The sequence below is a fragment of the Amblyomma maculatum genome, unplaced genomic scaffold (genome assembly GCF_055883805.1).
Source record: "Amblyomma maculatum isolate TAMU_Amacu unplaced genomic scaffold, ASM5588380v1 scaffold_13, whole genome shotgun sequence".
In the NCBI taxonomy this organism is placed as follows: Eukaryota; Metazoa; Arthropoda; class Arachnida; order Ixodida; family Ixodidae; genus Amblyomma; species Amblyomma maculatum.
The window spans coordinates 11,684,996-11,706,725 of NW_028146738.1; the positions used below are offsets into that span (position 1 = coordinate 11,684,996).

Here is a 21,730-nt window from a genome sequence, read left to right on the forward strand (position 1 = left end):
TAAACGTCCGCTATTTGAGATGACGGCAAGAACAGGTTAAAACCCTGGCCTCCAACATCGACTGCACAGTTGCACCGAAACTGGACGCAGAGGCGACGATACAACATCTACCATTTCACGCGGTGGCTCCCAGATGGCAGCACATCTTAAGCTGAAACTGCAGCGTGTCACTCCCATGGCCGCAAATAGTTTGTATCAGGTACGTAGCGTGTAAATAAGAGCATTCGCGCAAAAGTAAGGAAAGAAAAACAGCGCTTTCTCATTAAAATTGATTTAATAGAGACAGCCTCTGCCAGTTTTTCTGGTAGGGTTCTTTGTCTTCTTTATGGCGGTAGTTCATCGCGATAACCCTTCATAAACATCTAAGTTGTCACCAATGAAGCTTTGGTGCGTTACGCGTAGGAAACTGACAAAACTGAAACAAAAAAAAAAGTAGAATATTGAGTATGACTTATCTCCTTGGAACACTAAATGTTATCACTCTAATTTGATGAATTGAAGAAATCTATCACCAGTAACCCACTGCTTGTTCCCACCTAGACGAGATAAAATAACTCGCCTCCCATCAATGATTGTAATAAAACACAATTATTCAAGCAAGTATCAACTGATCCTTTAATAAGTTAGCCGTATATTACACTACCGTACAATTCCCCTTCATGGATCACTGCATTGTCGTGGCGGAGGGGCTTGCGAAACTCGATGAAGTCGTGAGCTCTACTGCGTAGGGCCACCCAAGATAGACAGGTCACGGCAGAGAGTTCTGACAAAATGTGATTCACTGGAGAAGGTAATGGCAACCCACTCCAGTATTTCCTGCCAAGAAAACCCTATGGCCAGTCACAATACCATTATCGATATGGCGCCGGAAGATGAGCCCCCCAGGTTGGGGCGTCCCACATGTTACTGGGGATGAACAAAGGGCGATTCCTAGTAGCTCCAGGACGAATGAAGCGGCTGGGCTAAAGCCAAAAAGACGCTCAGTTGTGGATGTGTCGGGAAGCGACCGGAAAGTCCGATGTTGCAAGGAGGTATATCACATAGCAACATGGAATGTAAGATCTATGACGCAAGGTAAACTGGATGTTGTCCAGCGGAAATGGACAGAATGAACATTGATATCTTGGGTATCAGCGAGCTTAAGTGGACCGGAATGGGAGAATATAGCTCCGGCGACCATTATGTATTTGATTGTGGGCACGAATCCAAGAGAAGGAATGGGGTCGCTCTCATAGTAAACAGAAGAATGGGCAAAGCAGTACTAGGGTACAACCCCAAAAACGACCAAATGATTTCACTTCGAATCCAAGGTCACCCTTTCAACATAACAGTTATCCAAGTCTATGCACCAACCACTACTGCTGAAGAAGCTGACGTTGAGAGATTTTATGCGGACCTGCAATGTCTTTTAGACCGCACTCCATCATCAGACGTCGTTTTTCTCATATGAGACTTCAATGCTAAGGTGGGGAGTGAACAAATATCTGGAATTACAGGCAAGTTCAGTCTTGGTGAGCCAAACGAAGCTGGGCAGAGGCTAGTAGAGTTTTGTCAAGAAAACAACCTGACCATAGTGAATACTCATTTTCAACAGCACAAGAGGCGCCTGTACACATGGACTTCACCGGACAGTCTGTACAGGAATCAGATCGATTATATTCTTTGCCGGCAGAGATGGAGAAGCGGTATAAAAGCAGTAAAAGCAAGGCCTGGGGCCAATTGTGGCACCGATCATCAGCTTCTTGTTGCCAATATTAGGCTTCGATTGAGGAAAACGCAGAAAACTAGAAGGCCTTTCAGGTATGATCTGGATCAAATTCCATCAGAATAGGCTGTGGAAGTAAGGAATCGATTTCAAGAATTAGATCTAGAAGACAGAGTGCCTGAAGAGATGGGGACTGATGTTCGTGATATAATACAAGTTGCTACTAAGGTAGTTCCAAAGCAAAAGAAATGCAAGAAAGCAAACTGGTTATCTGAAGAGGTTTTGCAAATAGCTGAGGAAAGGAGGATGGCAAAAGTTATGGGGGAAAGAGAAAGATACAAGGTTCTAAATGCGGATTTTTAGAAAATAGCAAGGAGAGATAAGAATGCCTTCCTGAACATACAGTGCCAAGCAGTTGAAGACAACAGCCAATTAAGGAACACAAGAGCTCTGTATAAGACAATCAAAGATATCAAAAGAAGCTTCCGTGCTAAGCTGGGCGTGATAAAGGAAAAACGAGGCAAGGACCTAACAGAAGCCTCAGAGATAAAGAAGAGGTGGCAGGAATACACAGAAGAACTGTACAAGAAGGACCCGGATAAGCAAACCCAACATAAGACGGTTGTGATTACTGATCTCGAGCGGGGCATCCTGAAGAGTGAAGTTGAATGGGCCTTAGCCAGCCTTGCTAAGAACAAAGCTAGCGGAATTGATGGCATTCCAGCTGAGTTGCTTCAAAACCTCAACCATGACGCTGTTAACATTCTGCATACATTATGTCAGAAGATTTTGACAACCCTGCAGTGGCCACAGGATTGGAGGAGGTCAGTTTACATCCCCATTCCAAAGAAAGGCAGTGCCAAAGATTGTTCCAACTTATTTCGCATGCTAGCAAGGTGATGTTGCAAATCCTGCAAGATAGGCTGCAGCAGTATGTGGATCGGCAGCTTGCGGACGCGCAAGCTGGGTTTCGCAAGGACGAGGAACTAGACCAAATTGCCAACCTTCACTGGATCATGGAAAAAGCAAGAGAGTTCCAGAAACCCATCTACTTCTGCTTTATTGATTATGCGAAAGTGTTTGACTGCGTAGATCACATCAAATTGTGGCAAGCTCTCCAAGAAATGGGAGTTCCAATTCACCGCATCTGTCTCCTAGGAACCTGTATCAAGGGCAAGAGGCCACAGTCAGAACTGGTCATGGTCTTACTGATTGGTTTCCGATTGAGTAAGGAGTGAGGCAAGGCTGAATACTGTCGCCCTGCCAATTTAACCTATATTCAGAGTGCATCAGTGCATGACGAGGAAGGCCGGTCTGGACGAGTCTTCAGCTGTAGTGAAGATGTCTGGAAAACGTATCAAGGACCTTAGATATGCGGATGATAAAACTTTAATGGCAGAAAGTGAAGTGGAGCTCAAGAGACTTCTGATGCGCGCACAAAAAGAGAGTGAGAAGTTTGGGCTAAAACTGAACATTAAAAAGACAAATATCATGGCGTCTTGCCCTATCAGGTCCTGGAGCATCAAGGGACAAGAAGTGGAAGCTGTGACAGATTTTCTCTTCTTGGGCTCCAAGATTACCCCGGAAGGAGACTGCAGCCATGAAATTAGGAGACGCCTGCTTCTGGGAAAGAGAGCCATGGTGGGCCTTGACCACCTAGTAAAGAGCAAGGACATTAGTCTGTCAACCAAGATCCGTATAACTCGTGCTATGGTCTTTCCAGTTGTGATGTACGGATGCGAGAGTTGGACGTTGAAGAAGACTGACCGCTGAAGAATTGATGCGTTTGAATTGTGGTGCGGGCGGAGACTCTTGAGAGTTCCTTGGACTGCCAGAAGATTAAATCAGTTGATATTGTCGACCATAAACCCTGACTGCTCATTGGAGGGTCAAATTCTAAAGTTAAAGCTCAGCTACTTTGGTCATCTGATGAGAAGAGAGGAGTCGCTGGAGAAATATTTGATGTTGGGAAAGGTTGAGGGTCACCGGAGAAGGTGTAGGCAGCGAACACGATGGATCGATGGCATCCTAGAGGCGCTGCAGATGAAGTTATGTGATGTTAGGAGGATAGTGAGAGACCGGAAAGCGTGGCGTGACATGGTCCATAGGGTCACGAAGAGTCGTACACGTCTGAACGACTGAACTGAACTGAACTGATATTACACTCCATTTCTAAACATGAGTAAAACAATTCAAATCTCTTTAGATTTGCACCTCTTAATATAGATATTCGAGAATACACAGAGCAATCGCACTCCTTCAACGGGGGTTTAGATTTTCCGTTTCAAGAGGTGGACACACATTTTCCCTTTGCCTCATAAGAGACTCAGAGCTGTATTTTTAAGGCGAATTGCAAGCATTCATTGAGGGTTCCAGATAATATCGGCAGCCTGCAGTGGTAATACAGACGCGCACTAGCATCACAAAGTGCTGATGTACCGTGCAATGTGAGATCATGATAAATTTTCGCAGGTGGTCGATATTATCAGAAGGACTGTTCAACAGCCCCTCACATTATTGCCGAGATGTCTTGAGATGGTAAACTTCGCAATGTCTGTTTACGTATTGAAGTTTAGCCCTGGAAAGTGGTACATATATGCAAGCTTACGAGCAGAAATCGTGCCCTCTATGAATGCTCTACAAACCAACAAGAAACCAATTAATCAATCAATTAGTTTATTTTTGCATACAATGTACAGCGAAAAATGGTGACAGGAGAAAAAGCTGGTTTATTGGAGCTTGACTGAGCTCCACTCACCCAGCAGCATTGACGAACGATGCAGTATTTACGTTTATACATAATTTGGCAGTTTGTAAAAGAAAAATTAACATGGAAAATGCATAAGTAAAAAAGGTTTACATCCTCAAAGACTCCAATTTCTATGGACACACATAGTATATTATACCACATTACATTGTGTGCGGGGGGCAGTAAACGACACTATATGAACAGTTCAGCAAAACCCGTTTGCGACAGTTGTGCGATATTGATCTGTAGCGTATCGTACTGATTTAGTATAGTTGGTAACGTATGTTGAGCCATCATAATTAGTTTTTGATCACGGAACCAGCCAAGTTGATTAATTACGAAAACTATAGCTACTGAAAGGTTTTGTTAACTGAGATAAATCTAAAAATAGGACTAAGGTATCTTTAATGGCCCGTTTATAGGTGCAAAGTAATTTAGGCATATATATATTTTGCGCCTTAAGGCCCGTTCACACTTGCGACTAGCAGCGGTCGCGCGACCGTTTTGGTCCAAAAGCGACAGTCGCAAATGATCGCATCGGTCGAAAAGAGACTGCCGCGGGCCGATCGGGCACTGCTCGAATTTCCAGTCGCGCGACTACTAGTCGCAAACCATTCCACCAATCAGCGAGGTCCCGGAAGTAGTTCATGCAACCGCCGGCGGAAAATTGGAAATTGGCGGGAAGACGAGAAAAATGGAGTACTCGGTCGAGCACCTTCTTAATTCATTTAAGGAATACCCATACATCTTCAACAAACGGCACCCGGAGTTCAAAGGCAGGGAGAAGAAAGATATGGCCTGGGAGGAGATCGGAAAGTTATTCGGGCTATCCGGTAATTACCATAAACTTTTGAGAAATGGGTTTTTCACTCAGGCGCAACATTCTGGAGAACAGAAAGAATTTAACTGCTCGTTAAGCTTTATATTGACACCACGGTGATTGGCACCATCTATTCGTCGTCGGCGTTCTCCTGGAAACACGAGAGCGCGGCATGCGCACGGGCTCGCCTGAAAAAGCTGAAGTGTCTGGCAAGCGGCTGCTACCGACGTTCGCTATTATCGCCCAGCAGCTCTCCTACTCCCAACTGTGCCTGACGTAGTGAGCCAGGTAAACCTGAGGCAGGTGGCGCTGATAGCGCTCAAAAAGAGTTTTTCCAGGGGCTTTATCAATAAGATGTCATCATTAGCGGACGTCGGTAGCAGCCTAAAAGCGGAGTGCTTGCCAGACACCTCAACTTTTTCAGGCGAGCCGGCGCGCATGCCGCGTTCTCGTATTTCCAGGAGAACGACGATGATGAATGGATGGTGTCAATATTTCAAATAACTTTTCATTTCATATTTCATTTATTTTCCTTTTTGTTTCCTTTCCTCTATCCCTCCAATCACATTCTTTTTTTTATTGCGTGAAAGCACTTCAAAAAACTTATTTGCAACATGTGTTATTTGGACAACAGCAACAGCATGAATGCTTTTGCAGGCATCTACCCACACGAGCTCATGTGGAACAATAAACGGTGCTCCTTTTTTTTTATATATATATATATATATATATATATATATATATATATATATATATATATGTATGTATGTATGTATGTGTGTGTATCTCTTGATGCTCGTGTTTGTCTAGAGAAGCCGAGATATATGTCTTGGTAATAAACCGATTCCTTTTTGTGGCGCCGGCACGTATTGCGCAACCGAGGTTTAAGCAAGCATGCACACAAATTAGTCTAATTAGTCTAATGTTTTAAAAACATTCTTGTTTTGAGAAAATCTCACAAATTTGCACAAAACATAGCTATCAGGTAAAACAAGCTGAACACACAGCATTCTTTGCAGCAAGGTTATTTTGCCTCGTGCAAGCTTTCATGGGCAACCTTTTCTCCTCCTGCAGGGACCCAAGTAGAAAAAAAATTAAAAACCTGAAGGACATATACGTAAGGACCAAAAATAATTATTTCAGGAAAAACAGAAGAGTGGCGCTGGGGCTGTTGATATACCCACCATCAAATGGCCCCATTTTGAGGCCATGGTTGAGCTCATGGAGGACGCACCGCAGCCTGAACTGTGAGTGTAACATGCTAAAATTGTGCCAGCTATGCCGTGACCATAATAATGGATACAGTTTCATGAATGTATGCGGGAAAAAACGTCTATTGTGTTTGTTGAGTTTAACAATATAGAAGTTTATGAAATGAACAGCATGAAGGCCCCGTAGGGATTCGATAACAGTGTAATAGTACCAGTATCATCATGGGGAGGCTAGTTAGGTGCAATCAAGCTGTGCTTCAGTGCTTTTAGTTCTATGCTTGCTGCATGTTAGTACTGCCAATAACTGTGCCGTGCGCGGTAAAAATGTTTCCGCTGAGATAGTCACAGGTGTCTCCTCAGGTCTCAATTGTTATTGGCCGTATGTACTGCTAACCGTGGTCGAATAAGGAGATATACACAAACATTGTATGCAGTTAGATATCTTTACTTTCTCTCATCATTAATCTGCTTTATCCAGGGGCACTTTTATGCATGGGTACAATAAGCTTAAACAATTCATGCATATTTTTTTCAGCATCCTCTGCAGTGCAGATTGTGACACGAGGTAAGAAACCTTGCATCACCACAATAATCTGCTGCTTTACACAAATGTGTACTTTACAAGTAGCAACACTCATTGATTAAAAAAGTGAATCTGTCCCATCCTGTTGAGAGAGACTAGTTTCTTTGGGCAGTTGCGGATAATGCATGTGCTTTTGTCTTGTTTTCAGCGTCACCTATAGAGTGGAAGAGGGTGGTGAAAATTGAGTGAATATTTAAGGTACAACCTCATGCAACCGAGTCAGGCTAGGAAACTCGTGCACTGGCAGAGCACTTCACAAACTGCTATCGACCATCGAACACCCCCATACCACTATAATTGGCCCAGGTCCTATGACCTCAGTGGAAAAATCAGGCAGCACCAACACCAAGAAACATGAACTCTGAACAGAACAGAATGCGGGAAAGAGGCAAGCCTGGGTTAAGGAAGGCACAGAAAAGGGACTGTGACAAACATCCAGATGTCATTTACACAGAAGCTAAAAGCTGCCCAGACAGATCTAAAACTGTGAGTATAGTGGCCACAAACAAATACAATACAAGGCACCATACACACTTGCTCAAGCAGGATGGCACAAGAGGCAGCTATTGAATTCGCCAACCACTGAGTCTGTCTCTAGTTATGGAAGGAGGATGTCGCCACTATGAATACCATCACAATAAAATGCTGTCAATGCACACAGGCAACACCATCCCCCACCCCACCCCGCCTCCCACCGTAGAAAAAACAAAGCAGATATTGCAGCCTGGCACCAGCTTCATACATGCACTATTTTTACATATATTCAAGTACCTGCTACAATTCAAGGGTATATTGCAGGGGTATAACTGGAGGAATATATATGCCTTATATGAAATGTGACAAACAAAGCAAAATAGTTAAGAATAGGAAAATGACAGAGTATGCAACAGTGATAAGTAGTCTCGACAGCAACAATCTTTGAGGTGTTGCAGTACAAACATTTACAACAAACATGGTAAATGGAGAGGGTATACTATAACATGAAGCACAATGCCGGCCGAAAGAGATGAACAAATAGAATAAAGAACCACTCAATTGCCCCCCTAATAACCACAATGAGCAGCAACGAAATGCAGTGAACATTTTAGTGAGTTTGAGAAAAAGGTTTTCAGAGATTTGTTCTCTGAACGCAGTTACTGTCACTATACATTGTTATGAGGTGCACCGCATGAGAAAAACACAGAAAGAGTTAGGGTTGATGCAGTTTTCGTTGTGGCATTGCAGTTCCATGGCACTGCAGGTATTCAGTGAGGCTTCGTCGCACTCCAATGCAGGGGTAGAGGCCTGAGGACAAGAGTAAGGAAAAGTTTAAATATTCTGGCATATTACCACTATTTCAAAGCTAGGTTCGTTTTTCATATAGGTTGCATGTAGCGTAAGTGTCCTTGTTGTAATGGACTTGCAGATACATGCCAGAAGAGACTGAAATGGCAGCACCACCGGCGGCAGCACCTGAAGCACCACCTGCAAAACGGTATGTGTGTGGCTGCCCAGTCAAATTAGCTGAACAGATGGCAGAAGATGAATCCTTTTATTTCATGCTGAAAACTGTGCAATTCATTACAGGGCACGGGTGTCACAAAAAAAGAGGAAGAAATTCTAAGTGAGTATTTCCAATCTTTGTTTGTTGCATCACATTTTCGAACAACTGTAATGTCAAAATATAGAGTAAGGGTAAAAGCAAGTTGGTTTTACCACTTATATGCCTGTGCTTTGTCTGTGCAGACTTTCTTGCTTGGTCAGCTTTGTGCTAAATTTACCTTGAATGTTTAACGAACTGCCTAACAGTGTGCACTAATGTGAAATGCCTGGTCTGCAGAAATGCAGGAGAGGGCAGCAGCCAGGAAGTGATTGTTGAGGCATGCATGGACCACCTTGCGCAAATCAGAGAGCAACGGATTGAAAAAAAAGATTCTATTTCATTTTTTGCTTGCGCCTGGAAGCCCGATTTCGCAATTTGCCTGTGCACACTGGCCATGATCTCATGCACCAGATTGAAACCACAGCATATGAGGCTGAAGTAGCAGCCTGAGACCCTTATTTTTGAATAGGCTGTCTAGTCCAGGGGCCATGTTACGTACCGCTCTCAATACAAAACCATTCAAAAATCATGCACAATGCCCCACTTAGTTGGTCAGTCCTGTATGCTGGTCAGGATTACCAAAAGAAGCAGGGAATTGCAACCATTTTAGGCTGGGTTTGCATTGAAAGAAGTGCCTAAGCTGGTCCCATATTGTGTTTTCTACTGTTTGTAGCACGTGATAAGAATAACCAAGACCTATTCCTATTCAATTTTTATATTCTAGGAGATCATTTGATACTTTTAAATAGGCAGTATGAAGGAGTACTGAACAAGGGTAAATGGGGTACGCCTCAATTCGCAGGTAGAGCCAATGTTTCGACAAGTGGACTTGTCTTCGTCTGGGTCCTTACGAAGACAAGTCCACTTGTCGAAATGTTGGCTCGACCTGCGAACTGAGGCGTACCCCATTTACCCTTGTTCATTGCTCCTTCATACCGTGTAAACCATCTTCCTCTTGTTCTACCTGAAATATGCAAGTGATATAGAGCACAAATAGCTTTTTCCTTATACAAACTGCGTGCAATCTACGACTGATCATCAGTACCTGTGTTATTACTTCCTTATTAACAGAATATCTCATTGCATTTGTAATTACTTATGATTGCTATGAAGTGCAAATTACGTTCAGTCGTCATAACTTGTGTTACTATTGCATCAATAATAGCTTATCCACTGCATTTATAACATGGCATTTAATACTGCATGTCCTGTTTACTTTTAAGGCATCTTTTTTTCTGGTAGACAGTGTTTCTATTCCATTTTTATATTTGAAGAGATTTTGTGATACTTTGAAATATGCAAGTGATATAGTGTACAAATGGCTTATTACTTATGAAAATTTTGTGCAATCTATGACATCGTCAGTACCTGTGCTACTACGTCTTTATTAACCTAATATCTCATTGCATTTCTGATTGCTTATGACTGCTATAGAGTGTACATTTTCTTCTCTTGTCACAGCTTGCGTTATTACTGAATCAATAATAGGTTATCCATTGCATTTAACCTGGTATTTAATACTGCATGTCCTGTTCATGTTTAAGGCATCTTTTTTTTCTGGTGGTCATTGTTCCTATTCCATTTTTATATTTGAAGAGTTTCTGATACTTTGAAATATGCAAGTGATATAGTGTACAAATATGGCTTTTTACTTATGCAAATTTTGTGCAATCTATGACATCGTCAGCACCTGTGCTACTACCTCTTTATTAACCGAATATCTCATTGCATTTCTGTTTGCTTATGACTGCTATAGAGTACATTTTCTAATCTTGTCACAACTTGCTTTATTACTGCATCAATAATAAGTTATTCATTGCATTTAACCTGGTATTTCATACTGCTTGCCCTGTTCATGTTAGGGCATCCAATTTTTCTGGTAGACATTGTTCCTATTTAATTTTTATACTTGATAACATTGTGCAATACTTTAAAATATGCAAACATCAAACAAATATAGGGAAAACAGGTGGCTCATTATGAGACATGAAGGAAGCCAACAGCCCCTTGACACCAAGGAAACCATAAGGGATATTTATTTTTGATAAGTGAAATAATAATGGAATCGTACAGGTCATTGTTTTTAAAGTAAAAGAAAAAACTACATGCAGCTCATGGGATCTGAACCCACAACTTCCGAATCTCACGTCCAGTTCTCTACCACTGACTCATGGCAATTGCTGTTCATTTTTTTACTTTATTAGGTATTTCGGTTGCACGTCGCCTATCCTTGAGGGAATTCTACTTATACAAATTTCTGTGCAATCCCTAACCTGTCATCGTTTATGTTACTAGCCTGTTACTTATAGATGCTTTCACTGCACTTGTGTACCTGTCATCGTTTATGTTATTAGCCTGTTACTTATAGATGCTTTCACTGCGCTTGTGCACCTGTCGTCGTTTATGTTATTAACCTGTTACTTATAGATGCTTTCACTGCACTTGTGTAAGTATTGTTGAAAAGACTTCATGATTTACCTTGCTGAACATGCAAGAGAACATATCTTGCAAGTTCTCTTTGTATAAAATAAACTTCACCAGTGTTGAACCCACCTTTTTCTACTCTCGATTGCCAGTGATCATTGCATGCTGCCATGGCACCTCACCAGCTGTGACGAAGTAGTGCTTAAGATGGTCACGCACTTTCTTGCATACCTGTAAAGCAATTGCACTGTCAAGTTTTATTCCATTACCAACATAAGTCACCTGACTACTTGTCTAATAAAGCCAAAGCGTTAATATTCTGGGATTGTACACGACTGCAGAGTACTATACACCATTACACCGTTACAGAGAAGGTTTCTGAAACGGGTTCTCCTCAACCTCTCAGTGTACTGTGTTCTTACTTTTTTCCTTTTCCATTTTTTGAAAGACATTAGGGCCAATTAAGAGTTTTAGTAGATTTATAATTGTGATTATCCACACTATTTACTTCATGTAGCATACAGGCAAGTATGTTCCTGTTTCGGTGGTGTATACATTGCACAGATCAGTGCAAATAGTGGAGGAATTACAAATTAGAGCCTGTGAGTCGCTGTGTAGCGAACACGGAGCTGGCGGCATCATCTCTCCAGCTCCCAGGCAAGAGACGCCCTTCCCAGTCTTCAGCGTCGGCAGACCCTGGCAGACAGTAAATGGAGGAGGATTCTGCGGACTCCGTACCTGTTGATGTTAATAGTCTTAGCCTTAAAGGGTCGGCGCAGAATCCTCCACCGCTGTGCCAGGATGCCAAACGCGTTTTCCATGATGCGGTGTGTCCGGCTCAGCCAATAATTAAACACACGCCGCTCAATGCCAGATGAGCCAGACTGTGATGCAGTTTCGTGCAAGGCTGAAGACAAGAACATGACATAAATTAGAAAAACATTGTGCAATTCTTATTTGCATGCAGTCCGCTATAATACCTAGCATCCTACTAAACTTCTCAGAAAGCATGGCCCTGAGCCTCTGGTGAAGCTAGAAAGTTTCAAGCACAAAGCAGAGTACTGTCTCAGGCTCATATTGTGCAATGTATAAAAACTAAAACTACAAGTGCGTTGGTACTCGCGTTACTACATGCACGCGAAAGGCATTTCTGTAATGCGATTTCTATCCGCTTTATAATAGCATGTTTATTTGCCGATATCACCAAACCAAACACCGTCTAAGTAGGTGAAGAAAATATGGTGCAAAGATAGATTTGCGGCATTGCACAATAGTTTTTATGCTTTACACTGGCACTGTTCTGCTTTCTTGTCGTCGTAACATATGACAAACGCTCACACCAGAAAGGCATTGCCTTGAGAAGCAAAAAACAAGAATAGGATTAGGATTATGGCACATGCAGATAACAATGATAGAAAAAGTGCTGTATCACTGGCAGGAACAAAGAATGAAGTCAAATATCGAAGTCCTCTACCTCATCTTGGATATGGTCTCATCATAAATTCTTTCAATGGGAATGCCTCGTCCCCAATAAAGAAGTAAGGCAGTGGGCCCTCGTTCCAATGGGTGCTGCAGCTGGGAAGCTGCAGCACCCATTGGAAGCTGCAGCACCCACTCGCCCCGAGAAACTTTGCTCTTTAATGTAGACGCGGAAAAAATTCCTCCGTCTGACTCGCTTCCACTGCGTCCCATTTCGACATGCAGGAACCTGAACAAAAAAATGTACATAGTTTCAAATTGAGCGCACACAGAGTAGCAGTAGATGTGTTTGGAATAACCGTGGATTTAGTTTCAACCGGTAAGTGGATTTTACAATAATATTATGTTGTTGCGCTTGTGTAGTGTCCTTTAATTTTGAGCATGAAGTGAAGTTCAAAAGCTTGCATGAACTGTTGGCCTTTGCACAGTATCAAGATCGACAAAGTGCCTTATATTCACACTATTTGATGGTTTGTAACCATGAAAGCCTGTGGTGGTTCTTCAGGTTATTAAGCCAGTGTTAAATAGCTGATGCTGCCAAAGTTGTCATAGAATACAAAAGAAAGCGTAGCAGGGGGCCGCAGAAAGTCAGATAGGTGGACGAGGTTAAGAACTTTACAGGGGTCAAATGGATGCAGCTAACACACGACCGGGCTAATTGGAGGAATATGGGAGAGGTCTTCGCTCTGCAGTGGGTATAGTCCAGCTGATGATGATGATGACAGTCTTACCTATAATGAGCATCACAGACAGCAAGAAGAGATTTGCTGAAGAAGCCTTTGTAATTGTAATCTGCGCTGCCAGAGTTCGGTGGGCACTCGATGGTGATGTGCTTTCCATCGATGGCACCGACACAGTGTGGAATTTGCCACCTTTCTTCGAAGTCTGCTGGAATCTGCAGAATAAGTTTAAATGGTGTACTTCTATAAGTCAAGCTGAATCACATTGGTCACTACTAACACATTATTCATGTGAAGCATTGCGGAAAACCCATGTGCACTAACAATCAGTGCCTTTAGAGCAGAGCAGGAAGAAATTTGGCTAAAAGATAAAGTTTACCTAACTCGAGCTATCCGTCTGCTACTTGTGGATGGGTGACATAGAGCGGTTTAAGAATATCCCAAAGTGCCTGGCAGACTGTTGTCACCAAGCAGCTCGCTGTCGATCTTCCGATTAAGAAATTATACGACAATTCCCTCAGGCTTTGACCTGTGACCAGGAACCTGCAAATGGAATAAAAAGAATAAAAGCTGAATATCATCTATATATATATATATATATATATATATATATATATATATATTAACTGTGATGTTCACTTGTACACCAAAGATATGATCCTCGTATATAACCTCTCCGCAAGATTTTCAATAAATTGTCCATACAGAAAAGCATGCTCATTCGTTGCCATATGCAGCATGAGCTGTTGAAATAAAATTCAGTCAGCATTCAGTTATGACATGGTCATAACTAAAGTACCAGCTGTTACTATAGAATGTAATAGTAAATATTTGACTAATATGTGAAAATTTTCCATTTTTAGAACAATGCGGCTTACCTGAGGGTCATTGCCAAGCGGTCTGGTGCTGATATCGCACTCCTGAACCTGGTATCCTGCAGTGATTGCGCTTTGTACCAGGTTCAGGAGTGTGTCAAAGGTCTGCGGTGGCATACGGAGGAATCTGTGAAGTGCAAAAAAAAAGAAAGAAAGAGGTTTCGCGCGCAGTTAATAAATTGGAACTTGAGCTTGAAATGAAAACTTACTCTCGGAAATACTCCTCGTCATGAGCCCTTAGCTCCGGTAGAAGGCGGCTTGCGTGCCCGGCCACCTCTCGCGATCATAGGCACGGACGTACCCACCACCGACGCCGTCGCTGTTGTTTCTGCGCCGAGCGTGCTGCAACTGCTCGCGCGGCCGCAACGCACATCAAAACGGCGACGACGTCCTCCTCACTTGAATCTTCAAACATGATGCTTTACGAGCAAAATTAAAAGTATGCTGGACGAGTGCAAGGGTGGCGCAAGCGTTTTGCGTCGAAGCAGACGGAAAAAGCGCGCGAACGGCGTCATTCCCGGTGGTTCTCGTTCGGAACGAGAACAGAATGAGAGGGTGACAGCCGCAAGTCTGAACACCGGTAGTATCGAGCTCCTCTTCTCTGGTCGCGCGACTGGTAGTCGCACGTCCTCATCTAGTCGCAAGTGTGAATAGCCCTTTATTGATCCTGTGTGTACGAAACAGTGGTGCTGTATGTTCCAAAGCTGACACATTTTTAACTGCGCGGAGAGCTCGTTTCTGGTGGACGGAAATGTGATGTATATTTGTTGCACTGGTGTTGCCCCAAACTAAAACACAATAGCAGAGATGGGAATGAAAAAGAGCATAGTTGATCATGCGTTTTACTGCATCTGGAAGAAAATGGCGAACCCGGTTTATCATTGCCGCTGTCCTGCTTAATTTTGATGAGAGGTAGTGGACATGATCATTCCAAAACAGGTGTTCTTGAAAGATCACTCCAAGTGATTTGACACATTTTTTTTGTACAAACTACACACGGGCCAAAAACAAGTGTTTTCGGTACATCAACTAATGAGCCGCGGGAACTGAATAGCATTAATTTCGTTTCCACTTCAGTTAAAATAAGCAATTTTTTTTTCGCACCAAGCTTTCAGTTTACAACAAAAAGCACTTGCTTTTATTTCTATTTCCGCCATGTTCTTTCCAGAGAAAAAAGCAGTACAGCCATCTGCGTATATAACAAAACGGCAGCTATCGTATATTTTTACAATGTCAATAATGTAGGAAAGAAGCAAAAGAGACACAAGAATACTGCCCTGCGGAACTCCCGATTCTATATGTCTCAAACGCGACTGTTAATATTTGTCAGATTGGAGCCGCCCTTCAAGATAAGACGCCAGCAGTTATAGGGCCATTCCTCTGAATCCATATCTTTCAAGTTTATCTAGTAAGACTGAACGATTCACGCATTCAAAGGCTTTACTAAAGTCTAGATACAGTCCGAGAACCTGTAATTTATCCTCGAAATTCTTTATTATTATTTCTTTTTGTGCCAGCAATGCTGTTTCTGTTGTACGGTTTTTTCTAAAGCAAAACTGATGCCTAGTTATGAGTTCATGTTTCTGGCAAAAGTCAATGCGTATTTTAATCGCCTTCTCTAGACCCTTAGAAAAAATAGGCAGTATTGAAACTGGTCGGTAATAGCCAGGAGCATTTTTGTCGCCATGTTTGTGGATGGCAGTTAAACTTGCCGTTTAGATACTGTTTGGACAAACACCTATGGAAAGTGAGCAGTTATAAATGCGTGTTAACATAGGAGCAATTATGTCAAGTACGTATTTAACCGGCCTGATTTCTATGACATTTCCATCGCAGCTGTAGCCATATTTAAATACTTGGATAACTGAATTATCTTCCGAGACACTCGTAGGGTGGATTGGTTTGTGGGGTTTTAAGTCCCAAAGCGACTCAGGCTATGAGAGACGCCGAAGTGGAGAACTCCGGAAATTTAGACCACCTGGGGTTCTTTAACGGGCACTGACATCGCAAAGCACACGGGCGCCTTGCTTTTCACCTCCATCGAAAAGCGGCCGCCGAGGCCGGGATTCGATCCCGCGTCCTTGGGAACAGTAGTAGAGCGCCGTAACCACTGCGCTACCCCGGCGGGGTATCGTAGGGTGGAAAAAAGTTATTGTTGCAAAGGCAGGATGCACAGTGCTGCTTCTGGAGAGGGTTTATAACTACCTATTTCGACAAAGAAATCGTTGAATTTGTTTGCAAGGGTCGTGCCTGCAACTTCAATACCATTAATTGCAATGCAGATATTGCTGGTAAGTACCGTTTGCCTACTGAGAGCCTTATTTAGGTTTTTCCACATTACGTCACCTTTATAATGTCCACATGTCAAACATTAGTTTGTAATAATTTTCTCTAGCTTTTTTATGGAGCTATCTAATTTGTTCCTAAATGCTCTAAATTCATGTATCTTCTGTTCGTCCCGAATGTGTGTGAATGTTTGACACAGTCTATTTTTTTACACGAATGACTTTTAGAAGTTTCCTGGTAATCCAAGGCTTACGTGACTTTTTATCTTCCCGTTGTGTTCTTATTGGGAAGCATGCGTAGTAGTGCGTTTTGAAGATCTATAAAAATACTTCGCATGATTTTTCCACATCTGTGCAAGAAAATACAGCGGTCCAATCTTCAGATAAAATGTTTTGTCTAAATTTTTTCATCGTGCCATTTGAAATCTCACGGGGCGTCAGTTGGGGCTTCGTGCTTGTCTGATATGACGAATGTTGATTCGAAAGTAAAATTATGGGCAAATGGTCGCTGATATCGGAACTAATGACGTTAGTATTGACAGTTTTGTCTGGGCCCTTAGTAATAAACATATTGATTAAGGAGCATGTCTCGAGTGGAACGCGAGGAGGAGTTGTTATTCTATTGCAATAGTCGTTAGACTCTTAAATTGTAACCGGTTCTCTAGCAGCGCTGGAGGTATTTAAGACGTCAATACTTAGATCTCCGCCGATAGTAAGTACAGATTCATTCATATTTGCAAAAGACAATAAATCCTTCAAGAAACCAAAAGAAAGGTGACACACTTCCACGAGGGGGTTTATACAGGACAGCGAGCACATTCTTTCCCTTCAGGATGCTCAAAGCTTCGTAATCGGTATTGATTGAGCTGTAATCAGATACGATATTAAAACTGGGATGTAGCATGTGTATGACAACACCCACATCCTCTACTGTCTCTTCTGTTCAAGTAGAAATAGTTGTTGTCGGGTAACACTGAATATGCTGAGTCATTAGCGTCCCAGGTTTCCGTGAACATAAGTGCGTCAAACTTGGCGCCACATGTCTTCAGCAAAATCTGTATATCATCCCATTTCGGTTGTATAGATCTCGCGTTTAGACGAAACAATTTGAACCATTTGACAGTTTTATTGTTTTCAATTGTTTTTTGAACATCTTCCAGAATAATCGCCAAGACATAACAACGCAGGCATATACAAAATCTTATGACGAAGAATTAGAGACTTCTGCGATTGCGCAGACCTTGTCGAGGTCGCTCTAAAGTTTGATTGAAACGATGGATGACTTCTCATTGCAACGAGCGAAAATTAAGCCATTTTTCACCCACACAAAGCGCCACCTGTGCTCACTCTTCCGCGCGATGGCTCTTCCTAAAAGTTTCTTCAGGTAAGGACAGAGGTGTTCCTTTATATATGTGGGTCGTGCACTTAGGCAATCAGAGTCGCTTCATCTGCAGTGTTGTTGCCAAAGCCCAGAGTGGCGTTTGTGATTTTTTTCTACTTTGCTTTTTCCAGGACTTTGTCACTTTTGTCGCGTCTTTGGAACTGGACGACCATATTTGTGGTGTTTTTGTCCTTAGCTGGTACCCTATGGCACGAGTAAACGTCAGGGTGAGTAATCGGTTCCCCTATCGCATTTCCAATCTTTTCAGAGATTTCAGAAATTGCCTTTGTTTGGCTCCTGCAGTAAACCTTTAATTTCGATGTTCCTGTTCCGTGTGTATTGCTCGGACTACACTAAGTTGGTTTGAGAATCAATTAGTTCCTTTTCAACAGACTGCAATTTTTCTCTGTGTTTCATTATCCTTCTTCAGTGTGCCATTTTCTGTTAGAGCGGCTGCAAGATGTTTGCTTGCGTCATCTAGCCCTTTACTACAAAACTCCAGGCTTGCCTTGATTTCCTCAAGCTCACTGCATAAGGTGTACTCCTCTAGGCGGAAGTTTGAATGGTTTTTCAGTGCAGTTTCAGCTTCACTTTTTTAAGTTCATCTTTCAATTCGTTAAAGAGTTTGGCAATTTCCTTCGCCATATTTTACCCTGCACACAAAGGCACTCAGAAAACAAAAATCACTCATGCATTGGCAGCCGTGACGCTGATAGCAGCAGCAACGCACAAGAGAAAAAAAAAGAATAGAAGTTCTAACCTGCGATACGCAGAATAATTTGTTAGCCGCCGTTCACAGCGCCGTCACCGCTGCTAAATGTTGCCTGCGGGACACGCTGTGACTGTATAGGCACTGCGATATGCGTGCTGTCCACGTGATTTAGCAGACGAAACAGGGCCCCCTCTGTGGTTGAAGTAGGCCTCAGCAGTGATAGTTGGTCTGCGCACAGGGATGATGGAGCAAGGTGCGCAGAACTTGCTATCTTTAATCACCAAGGCCTTGGTGTGTGCCGATGAATAGTGGTCCATTGGGTACGATTGTCAGCGATATGCAGAATTTGTTAGCCGCCACTCACACCGCCACATTTCACGAATTTTAGGCAGAAGGCTCACCTGAGGTGTCAAGAAAACAAGTGAAAACAAGCACGCCTGAAGCAGGGGATGGAGGACGCCGCTGACAGCGCGGCCTCAAGGCGCCAAGAAAATGAGCCGCGCGACACCTTGGCCGGAACCCTGTCGCCACCTCAGGTAAGCACGGGGTACGACCACCTCGGCCACAACTAGGAAATAGATCTCGAGGTAGTGAGTGTGACTTCCATCTTCCAGGATGCGTCCGGCATCACTGCATATGCAGCATTTGTGGGCATATGCCACGAGAAGTCTGCTTCTCAGGCATGCAGCGGGGCTGTCTAGTACGATTGCTGTTCTAGGCTACCAGATTTTGAAAATACTGACCATGCACAACAAGTCACAGTGCGCGGGCAGGAGCACAGTTTATGAACTGCATGCTTCCGACAAAGGAGTGTATGCCGAAGGTCCTCGATTAGTGTGCGACTAGAATCCAAAACACTCAAAATTATCGCAATCCTAAGAGGTACCGAAATACATTCACGATAAAATTGATGAAGAGGTTATTATTCAATATTCAATTAATTTTACTCTGTCAATCGGTTTACTCCGTTTCAATCATATATTACAGCCAAAGTATGAAGAGAATCAACGAATCAGTCAAAGCAATACAATCATTTATTCAGATTTATTCAACATCGTACCAGAATATTTGGTATGCCCACTATGAAACATACCTGCATCATATTGCCGTGAACTATTTAAATCTTTATTTGTTCCTATTCGACACTAGCATACGGCCTTATCATTGTGATGTTAGAGCGCTTATCGATTCTGTATTCTGTATTTGTTCATGCTCGTCGCGAGACGACACTTTATCATTTTTTTTTCTCGCGAAAGATGCGTCGGGACGTATCTCGAAGCTTACAGCCGCTCGCGTGTGTTTCTACAATGTTCCAGTCATGCTAGTACTCGCTTTATCTAGATCTTTCCTAGCCGCCTTTAAATTCAGTACGGACAAGTGTAACCGGCATTCTTAGTATGGCGATCGACGAGCACGTTTGTTGCTATCGCCGCCGCCCAGTTGCTTAGTTCTTTTGCGGGCGAAAGTAAGCCCAATAAATAGTTAATTTCAGTAATATCAAGCCTGTGTCTTCTTTTGGTGTCTACGGCCTTGTCACCAGCAAGTGACGATATAATCGAAGCGCTCGATACCCATGTGATCAATAAGGTACAATGATGACATTGCACTGGCCTGACAGTAGATGGACACAGCGATTACTACTAACGGCCGGTGAACAAATGAGTGGTTGGCTTGTTTTTAATGCCAACAATGCAGACCTTTGGTCGCTGTACGGAAAAAAAAATGTAAAAAAAAAATTAGGAACAGAAAATTTCTGCCTATAGCAACCTACCCGCTAAAGTGGTAATATAAAATACACTCTCTCCTAATTTACCTAATTTAATTTAACAATAAGCTCTTAACATAGAATATAGAAGAAATCGCCTACCTATAACACGATTGTAGCGACTATACATGATGCAATGTAGCGACAGTAATGTCTAAGTATCGCGATCGACGAGCAGGTTTGTTGCTATCCCCGCCGCCCAGTTCCTTAGTTCTTTTGCGGGCGCAAGTGAGCCCAATAAATAGTGCCGCGAAACCTTCAAAACAGTATTTGTTGTTTTTTAACAGCCGCCGGCATACAGGCTTATCACTCTGATTCTGGACCGCGTATCCGTTCCGTAATCTTTGTTAATACTCGATGGCGCGAGTCACACCTTTATCAGTTTTGTTGTAGCTCAAGATGCACCGAGATCTGTCTCGAAGGTTCCGGCCACTCGGGTGTCTTTCCACAATGTTCCATCCCGTGATGGTAGCTGTTTGCGACGTTATCTAGATTGCTCTGTGCAGCCTTTAAATTGAGCATTGCCGAGTGTGACGAGCATTCTTTGTTCGACGACCGACGTGCGCGTTTGTTGCTATCGCCGCCACCGAGTTGCTTAGTTCTTTGGCGGGCGCAAGTCAGCCGAAATAAAGAGTTTCTTTGTGCAATCATCGACCCCATTCATTTGTGTCGTCGACCTCGTCACGACTACGTGACAATAGTTAATTTCAGTAATTTCAAACCTGTGTCTTCGTTTGGTGTCTACGGCCTTGTCAACAGCACGTGACGATATTATCGAAGCGCTCAATACCCATGTGATCAATAAGGTACAAGGATGACATTGCATTGGCCTGACAGTAGATGGACCCAGCGATTACTACTAACGACCGGTGAACAAATGAGTGGTTGGCTCGTTTTTAATGCCAACAATGCAGAGCTTTGGTCGCTGTACAGAAAAAAACATGTAAAAAAATTAGGAAAAGAAAATTTCTGCCTATAGCAAACTACCCGCTAAAGGGGTAATATAAAATACACTCTCTCCTAATTTACCTAATTTAATTTAACAATAAGCTTCAATATCTAAGGTCTTCAATGTCCGACGCGTGCAGCGACAGCATTCACCTTAATTTGCTGCAAGAAAGGTACCAATAAATGCTAGATAGCACCTGCATTGTGGTCATCATTCGGAATGCAGTCTAATTTTTCACAACCTAGCTTCCTGTTTACGTGCGCTGTGCTTTGCTTTATGCACTCTTTTAAATGCTCGACCCAGAAATGCAACATTTATTTGAGCAATATGCAGTGAGAGAAGTATTGGTGAGTATATTTGCTCGTTCTTGCAGCGCCTAAAAAAAGGACTGATAGGCGCAAGACGGACACATCGGTGTGTACACTGCCAATATCTCCTATGCATAACGAATCAGACCTCGACTGTTGAATGTTGATATCTTATTGATTCTCAGAAATCGTTGTGAAAACGCCTTTCTCACCATCAACAAA

At 42.7% G+C, this 21,730-nt stretch overlaps 1 protein-coding gene across 8 annotated transcripts in view; it reads left to right on the forward strand.

The window, feature by feature from the left end:
• The first annotated feature begins 17,859 nt into the window (after positions 1 to 17,859).
• LOC146172201 (uncharacterized) overlaps positions 17,860 to 21,730 on the forward strand; it is a 60,904-nt gene continuing 57,033 nt past the window's right edge. For 2 of the 8 annotated variants that reach the window (XM_084586069.1, XM_084586065.1), the window contains exons 1-2: positions 17,860 to 18,001; positions 18,875 to 19,022. In XM_084586069.1, coding sequence (XP_084442195.1) covers positions 18,979 to 19,022 — 44 coding nt within the window. In that variant the 5' untranslated portion in view covers positions 17,860 to 18,001; positions 18,875 to 18,978. Of the gene's footprint in view, positions 18,002 to 18,609; positions 19,023 to 21,730 lie in introns of those variants that run through there. The other 6 variants (XM_084586068.1, XM_084586064.1, XM_084586067.1 and 3 more) reach the window with 6 other exon arrangements.